At 38.8% G+C, this 25,174-nt stretch overlaps 2 protein-coding genes and 1 long non-coding RNA gene across 6 annotated transcripts in view; 2 read left to right on the top strand and 1 right to left on the bottom strand.

Moving 5' to 3' along the window:
* The window catches only part of LOC146462742 (uncharacterized), a 93,000-nt gene that overhangs the window by 53,737 nt on the left and 14,089 nt on the right, over positions 1-25,174 (bottom strand). The gene's annotated exons all lie outside the window — the stretch shown is intronic.
* LOC146462743 (uncharacterized) overlaps positions 1-25,174 on the top strand; it is a 142,569-nt gene that overhangs the window by 103,407 nt on the left and 13,988 nt on the right. For all 4 annotated transcript variants that reach the window (XM_085085227.1, XM_085085226.1, XM_085085225.1 and 1 more), the window contains 5 exons: positions 16,732-16,988; positions 20,602-21,850; positions 22,633-22,791; positions 24,003-24,101; positions 25,065-25,163. In XM_085085227.1, coding sequence (XP_084941353.1) covers positions 16,732-16,988; positions 20,602-21,850; positions 22,633-22,791; positions 24,003-24,101; positions 25,065-25,163 — 1,863 coding nt within the window. The remainder of the gene's footprint in view (positions 1-16,731; positions 16,989-20,601; positions 21,851-22,632; positions 22,792-24,002; positions 24,102-25,064; positions 25,164-25,174) is intronic.
* LOC146462745 (uncharacterized) lies at positions 4,659-15,187 on the top strand. The gene is made up of 5 exons (XM_085085253.1): positions 4,659-4,709; positions 6,008-6,080; positions 10,535-10,693; positions 13,690-13,911; positions 14,816-15,187. Exons 1-5 carry the CDS (start codon positions 4,659-4,661, stop codon positions 14,989-14,991), a joined length of 681 nt encoding a protein of 226 aa, XP_084941379.1. The 3' UTR covers positions 14,992-15,187.

The raw sequence follows: 25,174 nt of genomic DNA, 5'->3' as shown, positions 1-25,174 counted from the left end.
TTAATGTAGGTTTAATGAATAAATCAAATGATGATTTGACGTCACACAGGAAGGGATGAGTGGGTCCCCTCTCTCGTGATATGTGCCTAAATAATAGATTTTGATTGGGCCGCTTCTGTTAAAGACAATTGGAACAATACATCCCTACTAGGGAAGGACATATTTTAATGCATAAATTAATGTGCACATTTGTGGCTACAACGAAGAAAAAAAAAAAGATACCCGGCCAAAACCTAGACACGGCCTGCCCTGCGGGCATTCCGTGTAATAATCAATCAAGCAACTTTTATAACCAAGCAAGAATTTGTTTTGCTTGATTGTAGTTGATACCATATGCCCAATTTATCTAGAAACCTGTGACATACAGTATCTGATTTTGTTTAGAAATCATTTATCAAACACTTGTGCTTGCCAGTGATTAGCCAAAATGCATCACATGACACTTACTCAACTTCTCGCCCCAATTAGAAAATATCAGATATTGTTGTATGACCTGTGTGGCCCCATGCATATGCTTTCATTGCAAAAATAATATTATTGAATAAATTTCTGTATCAAGGTTGTACACTTCAGCTCGAGCTTAGCAGATCGGCGGGAAAAAAAAGCAGTGTGCAATGTAACTACTGATTAACTGCCCTGGGCGCTTATTTAAATTTGGGCCCATGAGGGTGGACGCTTATTATTTCCCCAACATTTTCAGCAAGTGAGGACATTTTTTGAGAATAACAAACCATTAGGGATAACAAGTTTATTTCTCTTCAACAAGACTAAACAAAGTACAAAAGTTCAGATAAACAAGCCGTAAACAATATAAAAGTTCACTGACTACCATAGTTGCAACAGAAATGATGCTCTCTTACTTCATGCTGGGCTAGTACAGAAAATGGTTTTTTGGGGGGGAGGGGGTGGGTTGGGCGCTTATTAACTTTTTGAGCTTTCAGGGCGGGCGCTTATTCAAAGGTGGGCAGTTGATAGAATAAATATGGTAATGTACAATTCTGGATGGGATGATTTCCATAACTCAACACAAAATACCCCCTGCCCCCATGCAATGTTGTCAGTGACAACATTATACTGTAAGAGGTAATAATGTATTTTATTTATAATCAATCGAGCAACTTTTATAACCAAGCAAGAATTTTTTTTGCTTGATTGTAGTTGATACCATAATTATGCCCAATTTAATCTATAGCTAGAATAAGAAACCTGTGACATACAGTATCTGATTTTATTTAGAAATCATTTATCAAACATTTGTGCTTGCCAGTGATTAGCCAAAATGCATCACATGACACTTACTCAACTACTTGCCCTAATTAGAAAATATCAGATATTGTTATATGACCCATGTTGCCCAATTGCATACTCCCATTGCAAAAATAATATTTTTGAATAAATTCCTGTATCAAGGTTGTACACTTCATCGCAAGCTTAGGAGATCCGGAGAAAAAAAAGCAGTGTGATTCTAATGTGCAATGTAACTACCGTTTTTATACGGTTAATCGCCCTGGGCACTTATTTAATTTTGGGCCCATGAGGGTGGGCGCTTATTATTTGCCTAACATTTTCAGCAAGTGAGGACATTTTTAGAGAATAACAAAATAAGGGATAACAAGTTTATTTCTCTTCAACAAGACAAAGCAAAGTACAAAAGTTCACATAAACAAGCCATAAACAATATAATTTAAGTTCATTGACTATCGTATCTACTGAAAAACTAAGTTGGAACACAACTGACGCTCCTCTTACTTCATGCTGGGCTAGTACATGAAAATGTTTTTTTTAGGAGGGGTTGGGGTGGGTGCCTATTGACTTTTTGAGCTTTCAGGGTGGTTGCTTAATTCAAAGGTGGGCAGTTAATAGAATAAATACAGTAATGTACAATCCTGGACAAAAATAACGGGACAATTTCCATAACTCGACACGAAATATTCCCTGCCCCCATGCGATGTTGTCATGTTGCTGTGTTTCTGACAGTCTGAATGATCCTAGGGGCTAATAAATATAAGCATTGCTTGGGGGAAAGGGGGGGGGGGGGGGGGCTTCCAAAAATACATAATCACTACCAAGCTTTTTAAGCACAGCACCACCAAGCTTATGGTAACTCAGGTCATAAATATCCAGAACACAAATTTTTGTATCTTTCTCAGGAAATATTGGCCATGATTGTCTGAGAAAGTGGTTTTGGAAAAAAAAATTGTTGTATCATTCTTAAGTAAGTAGAAAGTACATGTAAGTAAGTAGCAGTTGAACCAGGAGTATATCACCAGCTGAGAAATTACTAAAATGTAAAAGGATATTGCATGGTTCTGGAAGCGTTGATCGAACAGAGTTGAGCTTGACATGTTTGGCCTTGCATTTGATCATGAGAACAATCATTGCTTAGTAACAAGTGATAGAATACTGCCAGATAAAGATCTAGATCCGCAAGTCATTGCGTTGGACTTCAGTAAGTTAAATTGAATTTTTTAGGAAGTTTAAACGGCCAAGTTGTACCGCTTGCATCATTCGATTCACTTTTGGTTCTAAAGGTTTTCTCTTTGCAAACAGACAGGTTAATTCTTTGTTTAAGAAGAAACTAATCATTTCACATTTTGTCCCTTCACCAGTAAAGTTACTCAGCCCTCCAGGAGAGAGAATTGCTCTGCCCTATTGAATTTCTGACTGAAGCTCATTTCCAGACATACAAAGGGCCATACAAATCTGACAGGTAATTGATTTCTACTTCTTATTTCAACAATTTGGTAGTAATAGTTTCAATAAACTTATTTACCGGTATACTGTTTATTAGAAAACTCTGGTTGAGGAAAGTTTTAGTGACACAGTTTAATGGAGTCTTGTATACTGTAAGTTGGAGTTCAAAATTTTTTTATTGGCTTAAACCAGTTTAATTTTTATTTTCCTTTGTACAGTAATCATTACCATAATCTGCAGAGACAAAGGGACCAATGAAAATCAAACTGATTTGAAAATTTTTAATTAAACCAAAACAAATTTAAACCACAATATAAATAGCTCAGTACTGGGCTTGAACATATACTTTTAAACTTAAATTTCTTTAACAACAATAGCTGTTTCCAGTTACATGTAAGTATCATAAAACTAAAACCAAATCAATTACTCTGGCCGGTCACAGCAGACAAAAACAGCGCAACAAACCAATCTGAAATTAAAAGACAAAAACAAAAACAAAAACAAAAAACATACATGTATCCAGCTCCAAGTGCAGGAAAATATCTGCGACTGTAATATTATAAGGCACAATTGATTTTGGTTTTGCTTCTGATTGGTTGAGAATGTGGTAGGAGTTTTGCTGAGCAATCTCAGAATATTGAAGTGTACTGTACATGAATTACTTTTGGCACTCAACTGAAAATCCCTGTAAGTGACCATTTTATGATCAGTGACAAGTGGTGGAGAATCAATTGTCATAAATTAAGATAAAGAAAATAATTCTAGTTCCAGTGTCTTACATAATATTTAGCATAATAATAATTGTTATTAATTGCTACATTGTACTTAAGGTTGAATAGTTGGGATGATTTAAATTTGGTTACTGGATAATTTGTCTGTCTGGTTTCAAACTGAATATTGTAATTATGCACATTATACATGTTCTTGCTAACAGGTCCCTGTCCAGTCATGCCATTTGTTTAGCGGATAAAATTTTCTGTGTAGAAGTTGTAAATCAGAGCGATAAGATTGACAGTTCTGCTGGAGGTTAAAAGAGTGAATAGCAAAATAATTAATGTTGAGGAAAGAGGTTGTTAATTGTTGCTCATCGTGGTAGATACAATAATAATAAGTGTATTATCAGTTTCATCATGTAGTAACTTTGAGTTGTAAATCACAATGTTTTGACTGCTCACTGCTAGTCTTCATCAGGAGATGAGGTCAACTACTTGCTGGAACAATGAAGATTGAAAATGCACCAGTCACAGCCGACCATCATGATATAAATGCTGCCGCGTGACCAGTCAACCTCATCACCCGATGACGACTACCACTAAACAGTCGAAACATCAGCATTTACAACTCAAAGTGACTACATCGTGAGACAAATGATAATACACTTATTATTAGCAAAAGAATTAGCTCTCAAGAGATCGAAAACGTGCTCAAAAACCAATATTAATGCAGTCTAGCTGATAACTATTGTTGTTAAAGTTGAGTTAGTATTAATATATGCAATTACCAGTATCAAGTCATAAATGGTTTTGTAATTCAAGGGCTGAGTAGACTGCAAGTAGCCTCTTTTTTGCTTGAAAATCCATGGGGAAGAACGAAAAAAAAAAACTGAACAATCACCATATCCCAGGGTCAAGAGGCAAAGCGATTAGCTGCAAGGAGTGTGGGTGCTGGAAGACCTCCTGGCACCCACAGTGCTATTCCACACTTTGCTGAGTGTGTGCGCAATTCATGGCTCACAGGTTTGCCCCTTGCCCCTAGAATGTTGTCCTTGTCCATTTTTTGTATTTCCTTCCCCTCAGATTTTCGAGTAAAAGAGATACTACTTGCAGTCTAAGGGCTGAGAGCATGATTAAACTTTCTCATGTCCAATTTTTGTTAAAGTTTTTTTGCTGACTCAATATTTTGGCCTTGGTTTATCTGTTAACTAAGTATAAACTAGGGGGGGGGATATTTGAAACGCCTCTGGAATGGAAAATTCTGGGGGCTGGGGTATCCCAAAGAAAAAGATTTCCTTTGAGGTATGGATATTTTATGGAACCACACAACTACACTGTGTATGTAAAGTTTCTCTTAAATTGTGTTTACAGACCAATATAAGTCCTGACATGTCCCAATCCTTTAATGTAAATAACCAGTGTTATTAATTAGCTGGCCATTGCTATGGCAGTGCACCCATGGCTCTAATAATAGTCCTTTATTTGAGTGCATCACTGTAGCCCTTGCCAGGTGTACCATATTTTCACTCAGCCAATACAAACAAATAACACTTTTTGCTTGGGTACGTAGCTCTCCCATCATCTCAGTGACTCAGTACATTATTTGGTTATCATGCCACGTTTATTACCTTCAGATCAGAAGCTGCTACTACTTTCTAGTAATCGTAGCTGTTGTTGTAAGATGAAACTTACTCTGCATTTAACAGTTGTGTGAGTTATTGTATCATGAAGTCATGCCAAGTATGGATGGATTTTGGAACAGTTGGGGCAAAACGTCTAAGCATACATGTATTTAGGTGTAGTGTCTTCACGTACTTTACATTGCTAACATTGCATCGTTATATACATGTATAGTTATGCTACTCACCGCATACATGTACATTAACTGTAAATTCATTAACTGCAAACTACTGCTACTGAAAATTCATGTCAATTAATAACAATTAAACAATTGATAATTGTATATATTTATCACAAAAATATGCATTATCAATTTTATTGATTGAACATGCCAGTTTTTTTAATACAACTTTTATTTGTAAAACACTTACAAAAACACAAGATTACATGACTAAGCTAACATGATGATGCTTATAATACAATATTTTCCTTGCATTTACAATACTTACAATACAATACAAATTTCAATATAAGACTGTGCCGGTGTAACTTATCATCTGTAAGTTCTGCTAAATGTATGCTGTATGTAGGCATAGTGTGATCTGCACTGTCCGTTAACTGTTGTTGTCTAATGCAATAATTAATTTGGGGTGGGGTGCAATGGTAACCCCCACCTGGGTCTATAAATTCCAGCTGTTAAATTAAATTAATCTCTGTTGAACAGCTCTTTCACATAGTCTATCTTTTTTAGCACCTGTAAAGAATACATTGAACATTTAATTAATACGGTTGTAACCTCACAAAGTCCTCAATTTTGATATTTATGATCACTGACAGAGAAGTACAGTACTTGCCATGCATACATTTTATTAAATTGAATGGTATCATAAACTTTTTTTCTGTATTTGTTGTTGGAAAGGTCAAGAATGTACATTATTACCTCATTTTCACTGTACGCGTTTTAAATTCTTATTTACCAGAGGTACAAAGCAACACTCAGCCTGATTGAGGGACAGGGAACAAGATGGAGTGATACCAGCGCCTTTTTAAAAAGTACACCCTAATGTATCTTTTTGACCTGTGGCTGCTCTTTATCCTCTACATCCCAAGAATTATTGCCCAAAGGCTCTTCACTTGTAAGCCTTTCAACTACAATCCTCATAAGATGGTTTGGAAAACTTGGAGTGAATTTCTTCTTCTCTCAAAGTTGTCATATTTTTATATATATTTTTTTAAATCTCATCAACAACACCAACATCTGTACTTTAAGCTGCTTAAATTATCCCTCCCCATTCCCTATTCATTGTTGAACACTAACACTTCTAGAGATGATGGGTGTGTCAATAATTATTGTTTGTGCTTTCTTCAAGAGGAACAAGGGAACAAATGCCTACACTGTAGAATAGCTACAATGTCCCAAATGATTCATGCATGATAGTATGTTAAAAATAAGCCACTAAGTCAAGAATTAAAACACAGGTTTTAATGGTTGAAGAATTCCAAAATTAGACCATTAGACATCAATGAATGAGCATCTGAACTAGTAATTGGAAGATCTTAGGTTCGACTCCTGATAGGAGAACTCAGATTTTTGTTTTCCGAGTACTGATGCCTGTGTCACTTACTGAATAATACATCATTCTCATTTATTTTCCATGTTAAAAATATTCGATCACATTTATTCCATTGTTAAGTCCTCTAGGGGCTTTACTGTAATTACACCCAAGAGGGGAGGTGGAGAAGGAGTATTTTATACATTTTGGATGGGGATGTGCTGCTTAGACTCTAAAACCATATAATTTCTGTATACATACGTATACTGTGTAGCATTAAATATGTGGGAGTCGGTCCACTCTCAAGGCACCCCCCTCTTCACCGCTCACTCCTCCTCCCTCCCTCCAGCTATGCATTAAAACTTTATATCACATTTCCTTGCATTTTAAAAAATTTAAATACATACATTAATTTTATTATATCTCCCAGTTAGTTCATGTGGTGTGATTGGTCAATTTTGTGGGCTGTATTTCACTGTGGGGCCTGCTAAACTTCAACTAGTTTCCTTTCCCTTGCGCCCAATTAACGTCAGAGATTTAACAAAATATCTTACTTATCTCGTTTTCTTGGTCTGAACTGTAAGTTACTGATCGTTGTTTTTCCCGGTGATGTTTGGCCCACGCACTTCGTGGTTGGGCCATAAATCAACGGGAAAAAACTTGGTCCCTTACTTACAGTACGGACCTCGAACTCGGTTAGTAAGAGGTATATACAATTACATTTAAAACTTCAAATACTTGTTATATAATTATAAAGAAATGCCTAGAGTAGTTAGATACCGACAACATACACCATAAGTCTGCTTGCTGTAACGGTTCCAGTTATCTTCTTCTTATCTGCTAAAAGCATGAGCAAGATTTAATGCCTGAACTAGTGTCCTCTTGCTGTATTTTTAGTCTCAATGTATGTACATATCATGATGTTGGATTTCATTCTTCAAACATTTATGCAGCGCAGCACCTGTAGATCAGTAACATACTGTAGTTAGACCGGGCGTCTAGCACTTCAACCAGTCTTGCCCATTCATTTAAGAACAATTCTGCTTTCAATTATCAATTAAGGCTCAATAAAGATCTTTTTGATATGCTCGCAAATACTGTAAATGATTTATTAAGTCCCCTCTGGGGCTTATTCACTCCATACTTGCTTCCTCATTTGTATTTTCTTCAGTCCGGTAAATAAATAAGAGAGTGGGAACTTAGCGGAGAGAGAGGGTCATAACAGAACTTATATGGCAACTGTATTGGTATGTAATGCTACGTTCTAACATGTGCATAAATACTGTGGTACTGTACATGTACTGGTGCTAATAATGACTTTTTTTGGTTCATTATACTGTACATGTCAATGCTAATTTTATGTCCAACAAAAAAAAAAGCAAAAAAGCAAAGGTACTGAGGAGTACGTGAAGCCTTATTAGGCTGCATGTTTTTGTTTTGCAGATTTGTTTCGAGGTCAGCATTGAAATAATGTATCAAGAAGTGCCTGAACCCAAAGCCCATTCTTCTTCTGATGCAAAATTGAAAGTAACTCTTCTTGGTAGCGAGTGGAGCTCATCAGCTGGTGGTTTGTCCACACTAAACAGAGAGCTTGCAATTCATCTCTCACAACACCCTAAAGTTGAAGTCTCTCTCCTCGTGCCAGAGGGTGCTTGTAAAGATGAAGACAAGAGAGAGGCTAAGGGTTATGGAGTAACTGTTGTTGATGCCAAGAAACGCCCAGGCTATGAACCTCTAGATTGGTTAGGCGTCCCTCCTAAAGACCACAGAATGGACATTGTTGTTGGCCATGGTGTGAAGCTTGGCCGGCAAGTACAATTCATAAAAGGATCTGCCTACTTTTCCAATTGCAAATGGGTGCAAGTGGTGCATACTGCTCCTGAAGACCTCAGTAGGTACAAAGATTACCTTGATCCCATTTCAAAGGGTGAAAAGAAACACCAGGATGAAGTTGATCTCTGTAAAATGCCTGATCTGGTTGTGCCTGTTGGACCGAAGCTGGAAGATTCTTACTCTTCATATCTCCGACGATGCAAGGAGAATCAGGATATTTTCACTGTCACGCCAGGTCTTTTTGAGAGGGAATTTAGGGACTTAAAACAAGCTCCTAATGAGAGTGGTGAATTTAAAGTGTTGTTATGTGGTCGCGGTGACGATGAAGACTTTGAACTAAAGGGATACAACATTGCCGTTGAAGCATTTACCCATCACTTGCTCAAAAGCAAGCCTTATCATCTGTTCTTTGTTGGTGCTTCTGAGGGAAAACAGGAAGAGGTAAGAGAAAAACTTCTCCAATGTGGTATCGGTAAAGAGCAACTGACTGTCAGAAAGTTTGTGCAAAATAGAGAAAAGATGAAAGACTTACTGAATGAGGTTGATCTTGCCATTATGCCGTCCAGATCAGAGGGATTTGGTCTTGTTGCCCTTGAAGCACTGTCAGCTGTTTTACCCATTCTTGTTGGTAGCAAGTCTGGATTTGCTAGAGCATTAGAGAACATTCCTTATGGAAAATCATGGATAGTTAACTCAGATGACCCCACAAAGTGGGCAGAGGCAATTGAAGGTGTCCGTGCCAGTCATGCAGTGCGGCTTGAAGAGATCAAATTACTGAGAGCTTCTTATGACAACAAGTACAGTTGGAAGGGACAATGTGAAGCCTTTGTGGAAATGATGTGCAGAATGGTTCATGGTATGCGTTTTTACTTGGTGTTCATCGTTTCCATTCCAAATGCAACTGCAAATTCATGCAGAGTAACATACACCCTGTTGTTATAATTATAAACACTGTTAACTCCAAGAGTAAAATTTATGGTCCTGTATAAATTTGTTCTAACCTTTCAGTCTGTTAATGAAATCCCTTTGCGTGACAGTTAAAATGAAAATGAAAGCTATTGACCAGTTCAATCCTGAGACTTGTTGTTTATCAAGATCGTAGCTTAAGCAACGACGACGGCGACGGCAACGACAACACCGCAAAACAATAGGTTTAATGAGCAAACTGAAACAACAGTTCTGCGGGTGCGTTTTACATTTTGGTACATTTCTTTGCCGTCCTCTGCAAAACAACAGCGTGAAATGACCACATTTAAGGTTTTTTGAGAACGTGAACACACGACGGTGAATTTTTCATTTTGTTTCTTAACTTGTACGCCACTCCTACCAATTTGGTTCCTGGATAGTTAGCCATTTTTGTAAAAGGTAAGCGAGTTGAAATAATCGCGAAGTAGTACAAATGAAATAAAGATATATTTTCGGGTGACGTTTTCGTTGCCGTCGTCGTTGCCTAAGCTCCCTATTTAACAATAGTAATAGAACTTTGGATATGTTTGAGGTTTTTATAGCATTCGTGGGAGTTAAAGATTCAAATACCGTGCTAAGTCGTAATGTAGTGATAAGGTTGTAGACTTGACAAATATGACCATCATTGATTTGAACTCTAGTCTGTGCAGTCCTAATACTGTCTGTCTTAAAACAAGAGAATTTGTGCCGCTCATTAATTCAAGGGTTCAATGGGCATCATCTATATCTATTTCTTTAAGGAGAAGGGGCGACCATCTCTAAATGGGGTAGGTAACTGGTAACTGTAACATTTCAGCCAAGGTGGAGGCATTATTATGTGCTACCAGGTCTTGCTGATAGTGTAATTATTGCCAAATTGTTAAGTTAAAATCTCGGTCTTTGATGGCTCTATTTATTAACCCTTTAAACCCTCTAATATCAAAGAAAAATTGTCCTATCTTGTCCCCATACTTTTCTCCTAAAAGTACTGGAGAGAAGTTTTTAAAATATCAATTAAATTCTCTTTGGGTGATCATATCCGTAATTCCCATGACCTCAGGGGTTAAATAAGCATTTATATTAGAAGGCGAAATTTGATGCTGATCACTGTTAGGGCATAAAGGCTTTCAAGAGATGATCCCAAAATATTGAATGATAGTGTCTATTTTTTTACAGGCCCTTTGAGTACCACTGTTAAAACTCCAAGGGAAGAGAGCCCTGCTAAACCGGCGTCAGCTGCAGACACACCAGGTAAAGGTCCTTTACAGCAACTGCATCTTGATGAAGAAGCGAAAGGAATACCAGGCATTTCAGGAACAACTTTTGACCCTATAGGTATGGAGCTTGATTTCTTTTAGATATAAATTTAGTTATCATCGCTCCATGCATTCTATTCTATTCTAAGTGGTTGTAGTCAAAGGTAGCATTTAACTTCCGTTTTGGATACATTCCTCTTCTTGGCCACAGAGTCCTCAGGCTGCCATGATTTTATTGCAACACGACGGAGCCATCACCTTTTCACTGTATCGCACATAAGAAAAAAATTTATAGAAACATGGCATGCTAATGATTTCATGTAACATTCCACGTGAGAGAGAGGTTATGGTGAAATGGAGAGAGCACTGGCCATTCAACAGTGTGGCACGGGTTAGATTCCCGTAGTTCACGTAATATTTTGGTGTGTCTCGTCCTTGCTTCGACAGTTTGTCTCCAGATTCTGCAGTTCTCCTCCCTCGACAAGAAGCAACTCATGTGAATTCCAAGTTGAGCAGGAATCTGAGGGCCGGTTGTTAGACTAGCTGATTATTGTCACCCTCGTTAAATTATTTCAGAGATACTTATAAAGCTTTTCTTCAGCACGCAAGGTCTAAATGAAGAACAACAACAAATGTCATATACATTAAACTAAGCTCATCCACCGTCACCTTTCACCCATATAACCAGTAAAAAGCAAATTTTGAAGAACTTGGAGATGTTCCAAAATAATCTTGAAACTATCAGAACTTTACACAACTATTGATTTTCGCTACGCTAACCGAGGGTTACAGTTATACACACTAAAGAAAAATACAACAGCATGAGCTATTTAAACTTAAATTCAAACGAAAAAACAATAGTTTCAATAACAAAAGAAAATTCACTATCACCAATGGGAAGCTTAATTAAATAGTGTTGAGAAGTAATGACAGTGTGCATACATTAAAGTTCGAATTAGCAGCCGTCAAATCACGTTCATTTTCACAATAACAACACTCCCACTTTTAACGTTGCTTATTTGACAGTTTTCATTCCTAGTCCGATAACAAGCTTCTCGAAGGGATGCTTAGGTAACGGCTTCGTCAGAATGTCTGCAATCATCACCACACTTGTAACTCAGTCAAGCCAAGATATCCAGTTCCTTTCAGAAATATAAGAATCCGTTTTGTTGCTGTTAAGTGACTTTGTGTAGGATTTGCACAGAACTTCGTCTGATTGCAGCATAAAGTAGGCTCCCAACGATGGACTGGTACCTGATCGTATCGACTGGTCTGCTAACACCATCTTCCTTTTGCAGCTTGACGTTCAAATCAGCAGGTGTGGACACCGATTTCACTGCTGTTTGCCCAAACTTCTTGAGCATCTTTTCGATGTACTGCCCTTGATGAATGTAGACTTGCTTCCTTTCCTTGTCTTGAACGTTGCAAACTTCCAAATAGTAATGCAGCTCCCCCATATCCTTCATCTTAAACTGCAACTTCAAACTGTCCTTAAGTCTTTGCATCTCCAAAATGTTTTCCGCTAATATCATCAGATCATCAACGTGAATTGCGATGATTGTGAGCCTATCCTCCTTTCTGATAAATACACAGGGATCTGCTGAGGCTTGAGTGAAACCAACCTTCTCAACACCTTTCCTGAAAGCTTTATTCCAACATCGGGACGACAGCTTTAATCCATACAGCGACTTCTCTAGCTTGCATACCAGATGCTCTTCTGCGGGTTTTAAGTATCCTTCCGGTTGCTGCATGTAAATTTCTTCATCAAGTTTGCCATTCAGAAAAGGGGGTAATTCAACCAATTTCCATGTCTTGTTCTCAATCAGAGAATTGTACTCTGCATCCGTAACCACTTTCCACTCTGCAGCATGATCACCAGACTTTGCCTCTTGTATGGTTGAGGGCTCATCTACCTCGATTAGATGATAAGCAACATGGCGCTCGCGGTAGGTCGCAGTGTCTGCAAATTCGTCGTAACCGTATCTGACAGGTGTTTTACGTGTTCTCTCTGATCTTCGGAGTTCTTGCCGTTCTTCTTCCCTCTCTGATCTCCTAATTTCTGCTACTTCTTCTTCATCTTTTGCAGTGGTGTTAGCATTCTGTTTCACCTCCATGCTTTTTGGGTGTGGCTCTGTAGTCATGACTAACTTCTGTCCGAAATCACTCTCTGGCTTTTTTGACTTCGCGTCCAGCTTTCGCCGTTCGTAGTCTGGAACGTGGGCGTAGGCCATACACCCAAATACTCGAAAGTGGCTTACATCCGGTATCCTACCATACCACCGCTCATAAGGAGTTTCTCCTTCTTTTAGGGCCGTTGTGGGAAGGCGATTTCTCACATACGCAGCTGCAGAGATAGCTTCGGCCCAAAAAAATGTTCGATAATCCTGCATGCGCGACCATCGAGCGTGCTGACTCAACCAAAGTTCGATTCATTCGTTCTGATACACCATTCTGTTGTGAGTGTGGCACTGTCAACTCATGTCTAATTCCTTTCTCCTTCAGATAGTTTTGGAATGCAGATGGCAAATGTTCGCTACCATTGCCCGTTCGCAAAGTTCCTATCGCTCTGCCAGCATCGTTGGTAGTTGTGACTTCAAATTCTTTAAATTTGTCAAGCACTTCTGATTTACATTTCATGAAGTACACAGCGCAGTACTGAGTGTAATCATCAATAAACGTGACAAAATACTTTGCTCCTCCAATCGACTGTGTTTGCATTGGACCGCATATGTCACTATGCACTAGCTGTAGTTTACGCGTCGACCGAATCTCTCCCACTGTGGGAAACGGTTTTCGACACATCTTTGTGGACGTCAATACCTTGCACAAATTTATTCTGAATACATCTCTTGAGGCGTGACTCGTGCACATGTCCGAGACGTTGATGCCACAGATCGCTACGAGATTGTGCAACTGAGGCATACCCAGTAAAGACAACTTGACAATCTAGTTGATAGAGTTTATCAGACAGTGACCCCTTTCCACGAAGCTTTCCGTTGTCATCACAGATACAGCAATTATCATACTGTAGTTGCTCTTTCTTGGTATGGAATCTGATTTGGTTTTTTTTTTCAGACCCCTCAAGTGGTAGTAAAAAGTTACCATCAGTTGAGTCCCCTGCCGGACAGCAGTCAGCTACAGTCACCAAAAAGGCAGTTTGTACACGTCTTTCGGATCAGCAACCTTATCGTGATGAGGGAAAAAAAGCTTCTGGGAAAAATGGAGAAGACGAATCATTAATTAGACAAGCTCACAGAAAAAGGAGAGGAAGCAGTTCAGGTTCTAGTCCTGACTTAGGTACAGAATTTCATTCTTTTCATGCTTGTATATATAAACCTTGTTCAAAGTAGATGTTATGATTGGAATGTTATTCGAAAGTGTTACATCTGGCGATGATGTCCACAATCATGATCCGAGTACAAATACTTCAAAGAACATCTCAGGAGTTGTTTGATGTTTTGATGTTCAGAAACTATGAGGGCCGGTCACGTATTAAGAGTCCTCAAGATCTTTGGCCAGCGGTTTAAGTTACCTGGAGATCTAGAGACTCCAGGTTACTGGAGGTTTTTCACTCCAGCATTCTTGTTGTAAACCAATTTAAGTAAAAGACAGCCTGCGGCCAATTTAAATATTTTCGAATTTCCCAAAGTCTCTCCTGGTGATCAACCCCTACCATGCCTAAACAATTTGAGAACTCTGGGTACGAAAATTTTGGAGAGCAAGAGAAAACAGTGGTGTGGTTGTATACATATAACATCTAGAAAACCAGTGCAAACGACGGGAAATCCCACTGCTCAAATGAAATCCCTACCTGCATGTATGCTATTGTGACAAAGTTGCCATGACTTCCGGTTGCGTGACAATGACGTCACTACGTCATGCTTCACTGAACGTGTGCATGCTTTCCGTTTTGGGAGCGAGTTGTAAAAGAGATGTCTTCGTAGTCCGTTGTGTTTGTAATTAAAGTTTACGTTGGAACCCTGTAAGACCTGAGTCTTTCACTCAGTTATGAACATCGTTTTGAATAGGTGTGCTGCGACCACAGTAAGCCGTAACAAGATTGTTGAATTGCAGAGTCATCTGTTTAGTTGCATTCATGTTAGTTTAAAAGGCTGCGGTAAAGATTTTAATTTTACTCTTACAGATGGTCTCTTTCTTGTTATTTGTGTACATTTACCATACATTTTTGCCTTGCTTCCAGGTTCCCTTTCCAGTCTAGTATTGCATGCTAATAGTGTACGCCTTAAAATCATCACTGAAGATCTCACTGATGAACAGCAGAAAATAGTGAACAAAAATCTGACGCAACAGTTACAGGTGTATGTGATGCACAACGACGTTTCCACAGCTAAAGGAGTGTGTGCTTTGATTGAATAATTATATTATAAAGGTCTACAACGTGACCTTAGAGTCTGTGGGTATAGGCTGTTTGGAAATAATAGTTCAGTGCCCCACCCTAGAAAGTCTGGAAAGTCTGTGGAGGGACTGTTCTTCTGGTCTCCTTGTTAAGATTGCTGAAAGCTACCTTATATCTGATGAAATCAAAAGGAGATTGAACCTGGAGCATGTGAGAATGAAGGCATGTTTTAGAAAGGAAAACTACTTGATATGCAAAAAGGCCCTCATGGATATCACCGGTGAGTTTTCAAATGTTAAGGTCTTCAAAATATTATGTGAAGTGAAAATATATACAATGTGTGTAAAATCGGTGACGCTTCCTGAAATGTTAGTTGGACAACTTTATCAGGACGTTGGCTAACTTCCAATTTAATACTAATCGTAAAGAACATCTTATTATGGACTAATCAGCAGAAATTGCTAATCCCTGTAAATATATACATCAATTGGGTGGACACAATATTTTTAAGTGGCTCTCACTTTCGTGACGCGATGCTTCAAGCAATACCCATTTTTTGTTTTTTATTTTCCCTCCATTTTGGTGGTGACGGTCACACACCTGAGACCTCCAGGTTTCATCCGACCAAAACATTTGCGAGTCCCTGCCAATGGCAAAAAGAAAATTTTCTTCCTTTTTTTTGGGGGGGGGGGGGGGGGTGTTGTCTTTTTTTTCCTTTTTTCTACCGACTTGTACCGAGTAACACTCTAGGAGACCAAGCTCACTATCATATGACATGAACGTGAAATTGATGTATGGACTTCCTACTTTCTCTTTTGGTGGGAAAAGAGCCGTGTTGCAAAGCATGAGCAGATCGAGATTGTGGTCCGAGTTAGCCTGAAATGGAAAGAGAAAATACGCTGAAGGAATGTCTGAGAGTGTTCCGAGCTCGTTCGCATGTTTAATTGTTTTTTTTTTTTTTTTGTGGAAGGGGAGGGGGGGGGGGGGGCGTGGGGGTGGTGCGATGTCGTATGGCTAATAAAATTGTTGGATGGTTTCACGCCAGAAGGCAATGATAAAATAGCTAAATTGGTGAGGTCAAAATAAGTAATAGGCGCTCACGCGCTGAAGTTATCGGTTCAAATCTCCCAGAGGGAACTAGATTTTCTTTTGTTTCCTTTTGAAAGCCAACCACTCCAAAGGCTCCAAACAATTTTATAAAATTAAACTTAATTTCCACGGAATGTGAGCAAAGCTCGGAAAAACTTTTTCACACAGCCAGACTCGCTAGTGTTTGAGAATCACTGTGGAACCTCATTAAATATGCATAATAAAAATGCTTTCTGCTGAAAAGAAAAACAACGGTCATAAGGTTCATTTTATTGGATGCAACGCTTGATCAGGCACTTACATTTCAACGAAAAAGCCTTTTCTGGCGAGGGAAGGCGGGAGGCTAGGAGAGGGAACCCGATCCCAGGTTAGGGACCATAAATGAGGCCACTTTTATAAGCATTTATGGCTTTCGTGTTCCGAATGTTAACCCGTTTGTGTTTTAAGGATGATACAGCCTATTTTGCCGTATATATTTCAACTTAATATTGCTTTGAAGATGGATACTACATACTTTTCATTTAATTAGCCCTTTGAGTATTTAATGTTGATGCAGGTAACTCTCAACTGAATGTTTCACTGTAAATAACCAGAGGTCAAACCATATCTAGATTTCACCAGTTTTTTCAAGTAGTTTCCCCTTAGGAGTGACTCTGACTTTGTAAAACTAGGAGCTGTGGTCAGTACAATCCCCATACCCCAACAAAGCAAACACGATCAGGAAGCAGATGAAATTAGGAGTGACTCAGGGGATGCAAGTGGTTCTGACTTAACATCCTTAAAACAAGCAGAGTCGGATCAGGGAGATGCAGATGCGAGATGGGCTGACATAGAATTACAGAGTGACAGTGGTTTGTCCTATGAACATGCTGAACCAGATGAGGGATTAGAGCCAAGATGGAAGGACCCAAGTTCCGAGTCTCAGCAGGTAGGACTACATTTTTGTCCATTTTTACACCATGAGCAGCACCCTCGTTGCCAGGGTCTCTCCTCTTCACGTCCCTCTTTTAGTGGTTCCTGCATTGACGAGTTGGTGAGCTTATCGTCTGAGTACATCAGTACTACAGAACTGTAAGCTCATTAAGACTGGGTTGAGTGAACCAGACAACTGGAGGATTGCAGGAATGTCCATCACCCACTAAACCTTGAACACAATTGATATTTACTTATTTACTTGCACCTTAAGTAACATTATTAAAACAGGAGAAGGCGAAAGAAAGGCAAAAAATAGTGGGGGTCGCACTACAGAGCTGCGCTACAATGATTGACTACCCCAACTGCCCATCGTTTAACCTTTTTCTTGTGAATACTACTGAATGGCTGAGATATAGTTCTCAGGTTACTAGTACTCACTCAATATAGTTATAATTTATAAATTGAACTTTGTGAAAGAGGTCAACGTGAGGCTTGTTTGGCTGGAACCTGCAAGAGTTAAACAAATTTCAAAGAAGCCAATATACATGCAATACAAATGAGAAAAGAGGTCCAAAGGTAAAAGGTAAAAGTGAAGAACAGCTCACCTCCACCGACTGTTGGCCAACAGTCGGGCGACAGTCGACCGACAGTCGGGCGACAGTTGGCCAACAGTCGGGCGACAGTTGGCCGACATTTGGCCAACTGCCGGCCGACAGTTTTTTTCATAGCGGTAACGATCTGTCAACCGACAGACGGCCAACTGTCGGTAATATGTCGGCTGACTGTTGGTAATCTGTCGGTAAGTTGTTGGTGAACTGTCGGTAGAAATTGTTGTGGATTTTTCCATATAAATAAATCCAAATCACACACACCTTCTAGTTTCTTTAATATAAATTCCACGGCGACGTTTCTCTCGTTCCCCGTCCGCCATTTTGCATTTTTGAGTCCTCCTGCAACTGAATGTTTCCTATGAGGTCTGCATTTTTTAGATGAACCAACCAGGAAAGATCAGGGAAAACTTCTTGAAATTTCGAGGAATTGCTAAGGAATTTCATCAAGGAACATAACGAATACATTGATTCAAAAAGTTTACGTTTATTCCCTTTTTTTCACGAAATAAATATTGCCTCTTGATCAAACGAGAATCTTTCTTTTCTTACTTACTGAATTAGAAAGAAAGAACGTTAGTAAAGTTCAACATTGTGTCGACATACATGACATACTATAACATGCTAGCTCGTAATGAATTATAGGGCGATTCAAGTTTTAGGTGAACGTACTAAATTCGCTTCTCGTTTTGGCTTAATAAGTATGTAGAGTAAAGGTAAGTTAAAAACCTTTTGCGGACTGCATGCCGACTGTTGGTAATGTAGTGTTTTGGTCAATTTTATTCAGGTTACCGACTATTGGTAACCTGTCGGTAAGCTGTTGGTAGTCTGTCGGTAGTCTGTCGGCCAACAGTCGACCGACAGTCGGTGGAGGTGAGCTGTTCTTCACTTTTACCGATTTTTGTTACATTTGTTTACGAATCTTTCAAAAATCCTTACTGGTTACCCCTTCTAAATTTTCTAAACTCAAAACTTGACACTCAAAAGCTCTAAAGGCAAAAAGATAAATATTTAATGGTAAAACTGAAAACGATCTTAGCTATGACGAATTTAAAAGAAAAGCTTTCACTGACGCCTGATTTGCAATCTTTGATGAGCAAAGTTGAATAATAAAAAGATATAGAAATAATGTGAGAAAGAAAGACAAAGGAAAAAGGGCAGGAATCCACTAAACTATTTTCGTTAAAAAGAATGCTTCATACTCTCAAAGTAATGCTTTGTTGTCCTCAAAATGAGCAAGTGTTATACATGTAGTCTACATTCGGAGTTAGCATAGTGTGCCAGGATTCCAAGACTTTCAAGCATGATCTGTAGTGAACGCGTGATTAAAGCGAGTAATGAGGTCACGAGATAACTGACTTATAACTTGCGTTGTTGGAGCATTTGCCCCAAGGACTTGACGTTTCTAAAATAATAGCTACTTGTTTATTTTATATGATTTACCCACAAATACTGTATAATTCTCGAACTACCTACCGTATCATCATTGCGGCAAGGAATAAACAAGAATAGCGTTTAGAAGTATAAACACACCTGAAGTTAAATGCTTTCACGGTCTACGCAGGGCTTGTTTCGCAAAGTACAGATCTTTAAATTTAGAAACTCTGCACTTCCGGCATTTCTCTTTTAGCTTGTCACTCACTGAAGTCTGACTGTTGCAGTCTTGATATCTTTAATTCTACAGATTTATTCATCATTTCTTTTCGTTTCGCAAAATACAGTAAGCCTCTGGGCAAGGCTTTTTTTTTTTTTTTCCATGCGCTCAACAACATGGAGTTGGTCTTGCGCTGAGCCGGTTCTACAAGAAAGTCGGCAAGTGTAGTCATGCTTTGTCAAACCCTTCTGAAAGGCTCTTCCCAGGCAACTCAAAAGAACAATGAAAGATTAACAATACGAAAACAATGAGCTAGCTCATACATACTAATGCATCTGACTAGACGCGCATCTGCAGATTTTTAGACGCGTATACGCGTCCGCAGCAGACGCGTTATACGCGTATGTTTTGGTTCGCTTAATTCTGGCCTGCAATGTAGTTGCAGTAAAATATAATTTCTCTTGAAGTGGTTGCTGTTTGCTAACCTCCAAAAGTGGTTTAACCATGCATAGATTGACCATACACTACGGAATGAAGCCAGTGATTAAACACCACCCATATTATCTCCCTCCTATATTTCTTTCCGTGTAAAAAATATAGAAAGTTATGAATTAATTAGAGAAAAATATTCGCATTGTAAAAAAAATTCATAAATTAATTTATGAATTTATACGAGAAAAATCCCTTTCATGTATGCAGTATGTTATGTTCGCATTGCCATAAATTATGTTGAATCTAATATTTTTTCAGCTCACTCTGTGAATCTGTTTGTTTTGGACTGTTATTTATCTGAGGACAGGTGGTAATGCTAACTGAACTTTTAATCTCAACAAACTGCGCCTTACAAGACTTAAGGAGGACAGTGTAGTAACACCAGTTCGTTAATTTGTACAAGGTACACTTGTAATTGTGACCCCCAGCTTCTCATTGCATGTATTCTGCATTTCACGAATCCATGTATTTACTTTTTTTAGGTAAAAAAATTTGACTTGCTTTGACTCTACTTTGATGTGAGACAATGTTACTGTTACAACTCTATGTTAGCATCAGAGGAGACTTTTGAAAAGCTGAATTAAATAAGAAGTCCGCAAGTTTGAAACCTAAGAATCCTTTTAGGCGTTTTTTCTTTCCTTACTACTAATTAATTATTACCTCTAATTAATTGTAGTGAAAAACATTTAAGACTCGATATTATATACTGAAAAAAAAAAAACTTTGAGATATGCATAACAGAGCATCTCTCTGTCTCTGTAATTTCCAAACGTTTGACAGTCTTAGTACAAGCTATTCTATTCAGTACTGTTCATTATGGGGTATAAGTTGCACTTCCGTTGGATCTGGACTTTTCACGAGGCTGTTCAAATGAAAGGCAAAGCTACTGATCAAGGAGAGCTATATGTTATCCTCTTGTTTTTGTTTTGCAGCTTTGTCCTGAGATCAGCATTGAAATCACGTCACAAGATCCACTTGGACAAAAAGGTCATGTTTCCACCAGGGAAACATTGAAAGTAACTCTTCTTGGTAGCGAGTGGTCCTCATCAGCTGGTGGTTTGTCCACACTAAACAGAGAGCTTGCAATTCATTTGTCACAGCACCCTAAAGTTGAAGTCTCTCTCCTGGTCCCAGAGGGTGCTTGTAAGGAGGGAGACAAAAGAGAGGCTCAAAGTTATGGAGTTACTGTTGTTGATGCAAAGAAACGTCCAGGCTATGAACCTCTTGACTGGTTGAGCTGCCCACCTCAAGATCTCAGCATGCATGTTGTTGTTGGCCATGGTGTGAAGCTTGGTAGGCAAGGGCAGGTCATAAGAGATAATTCTACTCGATTTCCCAATTGCAAATGGGTACAAGTGGTGCATACTGCTCCTGAAGACCTCAGTAGGTACAAAAGCTACTCTGATCCTATTTCAAAGGGTGAAAAGAAACATCAGGTTGAAGTTGATCTCTGTAAAATGGCTGATCTGGTTGTGCCTGTTGGACCGGGGCTGGGAGATTCTTACTCTTCATATCTCCGACGATGCAAGGAGAATCAGGATATTTTCACTGTAACGCCAGGTCTTTTTGAGAGGGAATTTGGGGACTTAAAACAAGTTCCAAATGAGAGTGGTGAATTTAAAGTTCTGTTATGTGGTCGTGGTGATGATGAAGACTTTGAACTAAAGGGATACAACATTGCCATTGAAGCTTTTACGCATCACCTGCTTAAAAGCAAGCCTTATCATCTGATCTTTGTTGGTGCTTCTGACGGAAAACAGGAAGAGGTAAGAGAAAAACTTCTCCAACGTGGTATCGCTGAAGAGCAACTGACTGTCAGAAAATTTGTGCAAAATAGAGAAAAGATGAAAGAGTTACTGAATGAAGTCGATCTTGCCATTATGCCGTCCAGATCAGAGGGATTTGGTCTTGTTGCCCTTGAAGCCTTGTCAGCTGGTTTACCCATTCTTGTTGGTAGCAAGTCTGGATTTGCTAGAGCATTAGAGAACATTCCTTATGGAAAATCATGGATAGTTACCTCCTATGACCCCACAAAGTGGGCAGAGGCAATTGCAGGTGTCCGTGTCAATCATGCAGTGCGGCTTGAAGAGATCAAATTACTGAGAGCTTCTTATGACAACAAGTACAGTTGGACGGAACAATGTAGAGATTTTGTGGAAATGATGTGCAGAATGGTTCATGGTATGAGTTTTTACTTGGTGTTCATCGTTTCCATTTTTTAAATGCAACTGCAAATTCAGGCAGAGTAACAGACACCCTGTAGTTATAATTATAAACACTGTTCACTTCAAGAGTAAAATTTATGGTCCTGTTTCAGTTGGTTCTAACCTTTCAGTTTTTTAAAGAAATCCCATTGTGTGACTGTTAAAATGAAAATGAAAGCTATTGAACAGTACAATTCTGAAGAACTGGTTGTTTATCAAGATCGTAATAATAGTAATAGAACTTTGGATATGTTTCAGTTTTTTATAGCATTTTTGGGAATTAAAGGTCAAATACCGTGCAAAGTCGGAATGTAGTGATAAGGTGGTAGACTTGAGAAATGTGACCATCATTGATTTGAATTTAGTTTTTCCAACATTAACACTGTCTATCATAAAGATAATTTGCTCGCTCATTAATTTCAAGTGTGCTATATCTATTTATTGCTGATAGTGCCCGATTGTTAAGTTTGAAATCTAATTCTTTCATGGCTCCATTATTTATTTTAAGCCTTACCCTTACTATATCAAAGAACGAATTCTCCTATCTTGTTCCCATACTTTTCTTATCAAAGTACTGGGTAGAAGTTATTAAAATATCAAGAAAATTTACCTTGGGTGATCATATTCGTAATTGTTATGAACTCGGGGGTTAAATAAACATTGATATTAGATCAGCAATTTGATGCTGATCACTGTGAGGGAGTAAATGGTTTAGAGATGAACCCAAAATATTGAATGATAGTGTCTATTTTTTTACAGGCCCTTCCAGTACCACTGTTAAAATTGCAAGGGAAGAGTCCCCTGCTGAACTGACGTCAGCTGCAGTCACACCAGATAAAGGTCCTTCACAGCAACTGCATCTTGATGAAGAAACGAAAGGAAAACCAAGCATTGCAGGAACATCTTTTAATCCTATAGGTATGGAGCTTGGTTTCGTTTAGATATAAATTTAGTTATCATCGCTCCATGTATTAGCTTTTTGGTTGGGTTTTAATTGTATTTAAGTCTGCTCCTTGGACTACCTTTTTCCCTGGACTGGTCCACGGAGTTACATAAACTACGACGATTGAGCGTGGTTTGAGCATGTTATCAGGAGAAAGACCAAAAGAAAAGAAGAAATACAAAAGAAAGTGGTTGATCTTTCTAGACAGCGAAATTTGGCAAATATGGACTATGATGGTGTTTCGATCACACGATTGCAAACTACGGAAAGTGATAGGACTTGGTCAGTTCTATGATCTGCAATTGTCTGCGATCATATCATTGCGATCTGCGATAGCTATGATTCAGGTTATAAGAGAGGCATTGCCGTTGTTTTTTTTTATTTTCTACATGGAAGTGGTTGTAGTCAAAGGTAGCATTTAACTTCCGTTTTGGATATATTCCTCTTCTTGGCCACAGAGTCCTCCATCTTTGTGTCATTATAAGTCATTCAAGCCGTGATTTTATGGCAACGCGACGGAGCCATCACCTTTTCACTGTATAGTGCATAAGAAAAATTTAATTAGAAATATGGTATGCTAATGATTTCATTTAACATTCCATGTGAGAGAGAGGTTATGTAGTGGTGAGAGCACTGACCATTCAACAGTGTGGCACGGGTTGGATTCCCGTAGTTCCTGTAACATTTGAGTTTAGTTTGTTGTTGTGTCTCGTCTTTGCTTTGACAGTTTGTCTCCAGATTCTGTAGTTCTCCTCCCTCCACAAGAGGCAACTCATGTGAATTCCAAGTTGAGCAGGAATCTGAGGGCCAGTTGTTAGACTAGCTGATTTGTGTCACCCTCGTTAGATTATTTCAGATACTCTTATCAAGCTTTTCATCAGCACCCAAGGTCCAAACGAAGAACAACAAATGTCATATACATTGAACTAAGCTCATCCACCGTCACCTTTCACCCACATAACCAGTAAAAAGCAAATTTTGAAGAACTTCAAGCTGCTCCAAAATAATCCTGAAACTAGCAGAACGTTTGACAACCTCCACTGAATTCATTCCAACGCAATAACTTTCTTTCTGGTCTTAACTTCATTCTAATTAAAAGTAATTGAGGCCAAACTACTGAAAATCCTGGCCAACTGAGTTAAGGCTTAGTTTTTAAAAGTTTTTGCTCTAAACTTTGCCTTAACAGCATCAACTGCTTCAAGAACAGTTTGGAAAGAACATGAGCCATCGATTAGACAATCTCGCAGAAAAAGAAGAAGCAGGTCAAGGGCCACTCTTGTCTCAGGTACAGAACATCTTTTAGTCATAATATACTATGTTAATTTTTGTCATTCTTTGAAATCAAAGGGTACCTTATACATTAGACAGAAGCAGTCTGCATACACAAAAGGCACATGTAACAAAACAATGTAAGGCGGGGGTAGGTTGGTTTGGTGGTGTTGCCCTTGTTTACATATATAGATAACAGAAAATTGTGGTCAAATTGTAAACTGTTTCTACAGCTATAGCTAACTCCACAGTCCTCAAACGGCAAACTGTATCTATGGATAAACTGCTCTAAGGCCATTTGGCACCGAATACTTGAAGGGTAACCCAGATTCAATAGGAAAAGCTCTACTCTCTACTTTATGGTAGTCCAAGGCAAAGATTCCGTCTCGAGGTTATGTTGTAGTGGTGAGAGCACTGACCATTAAACAGTGTGGCACGGGTTGGATTCGCGTGGCTCACGTAATATTTGGGTTTAGTTTGTTGTTGTGTCTCGTCTTTGCTTTGACAGTTTGTCTCCAGATTCTGCAGTCCTCCTCCCTCCACAAGGGGTTACTCATGTGAATTCCAAGTTGAGCAGGAATCTGAGGGCCAGTTGTTAGACTAGCTGATTAGTGTCACCTTCGTTAAATTATTTCAGAGATACTTATAAAGCTTTTCTTCAGCACGCAAGGTCTAAATGAAGAACAACAAATGTCATATACATTGAGATAAGCTCATCCACCGTCACCTTTCACCCACATAACCAGTAAAAAGCAAATTTTGAAGAACTTCAAGCTGCTCCAAAATAATCCTGAAACTAGCAGAACGTTTGACAACCTCCACTGGATTCCTTCCAACGCAATATAAACATACTAGGTAACTTTCTTTCTGGTCTTAACTTCATTCTAATCAAAAGTAATTGAGGCCAAACTACAATCCTGGCCAACTGCGTTAGGGCTTAGTTTTTTAAAAGTTTTTGCTCTAAACTTTGCCTTAACAGCATCAACTGTTTCAAGAACAGTTTGGAAAGAACATGAGCTATCGATTAGACAATCTCACAGAGAAAGAAGAAGCAGGTCAGGTTCCACTCTTGACTCAGGTACAGAACAT

Source organism: Pavona decussata, unplaced genomic scaffold (genome assembly GCF_977016875.1).
Source record: "Pavona decussata unplaced genomic scaffold, jaPavDecu1.1 SCAFFOLD_185, whole genome shotgun sequence".
Lineage (NCBI taxonomy): Eukaryota > Metazoa > Cnidaria > Anthozoa > Scleractinia > Agariciidae > Pavona > Pavona decussata.
This window is presented reverse-complemented; position numbering and strand designations above follow the sequence as displayed.

Bases quoted from the DNA above. Each gene is read 5' to 3' on its own strand.
- LOC146462745 (XM_085085253.1), top strand. From the start codon at position 4,659: ATGGAAAATTCTGGGGGCTGGGGTATCCCAAAGAAAAAGATTTCCTTT. The intron at 4,710-6,007 runs GTATGGATATTT...CTTATTTACCAG, and splicing joins AGAAAAAGATTTCCTTTGAG to AGGTACAAAGCAACACTCAG. The intron at 13,912-14,815 runs GTACAGAATTTC...CCTTGCTTCCAG, and splicing joins AGGTTCTAGTCCTGACTTAG to GTTCCCTTTCCAGTCTAGTA.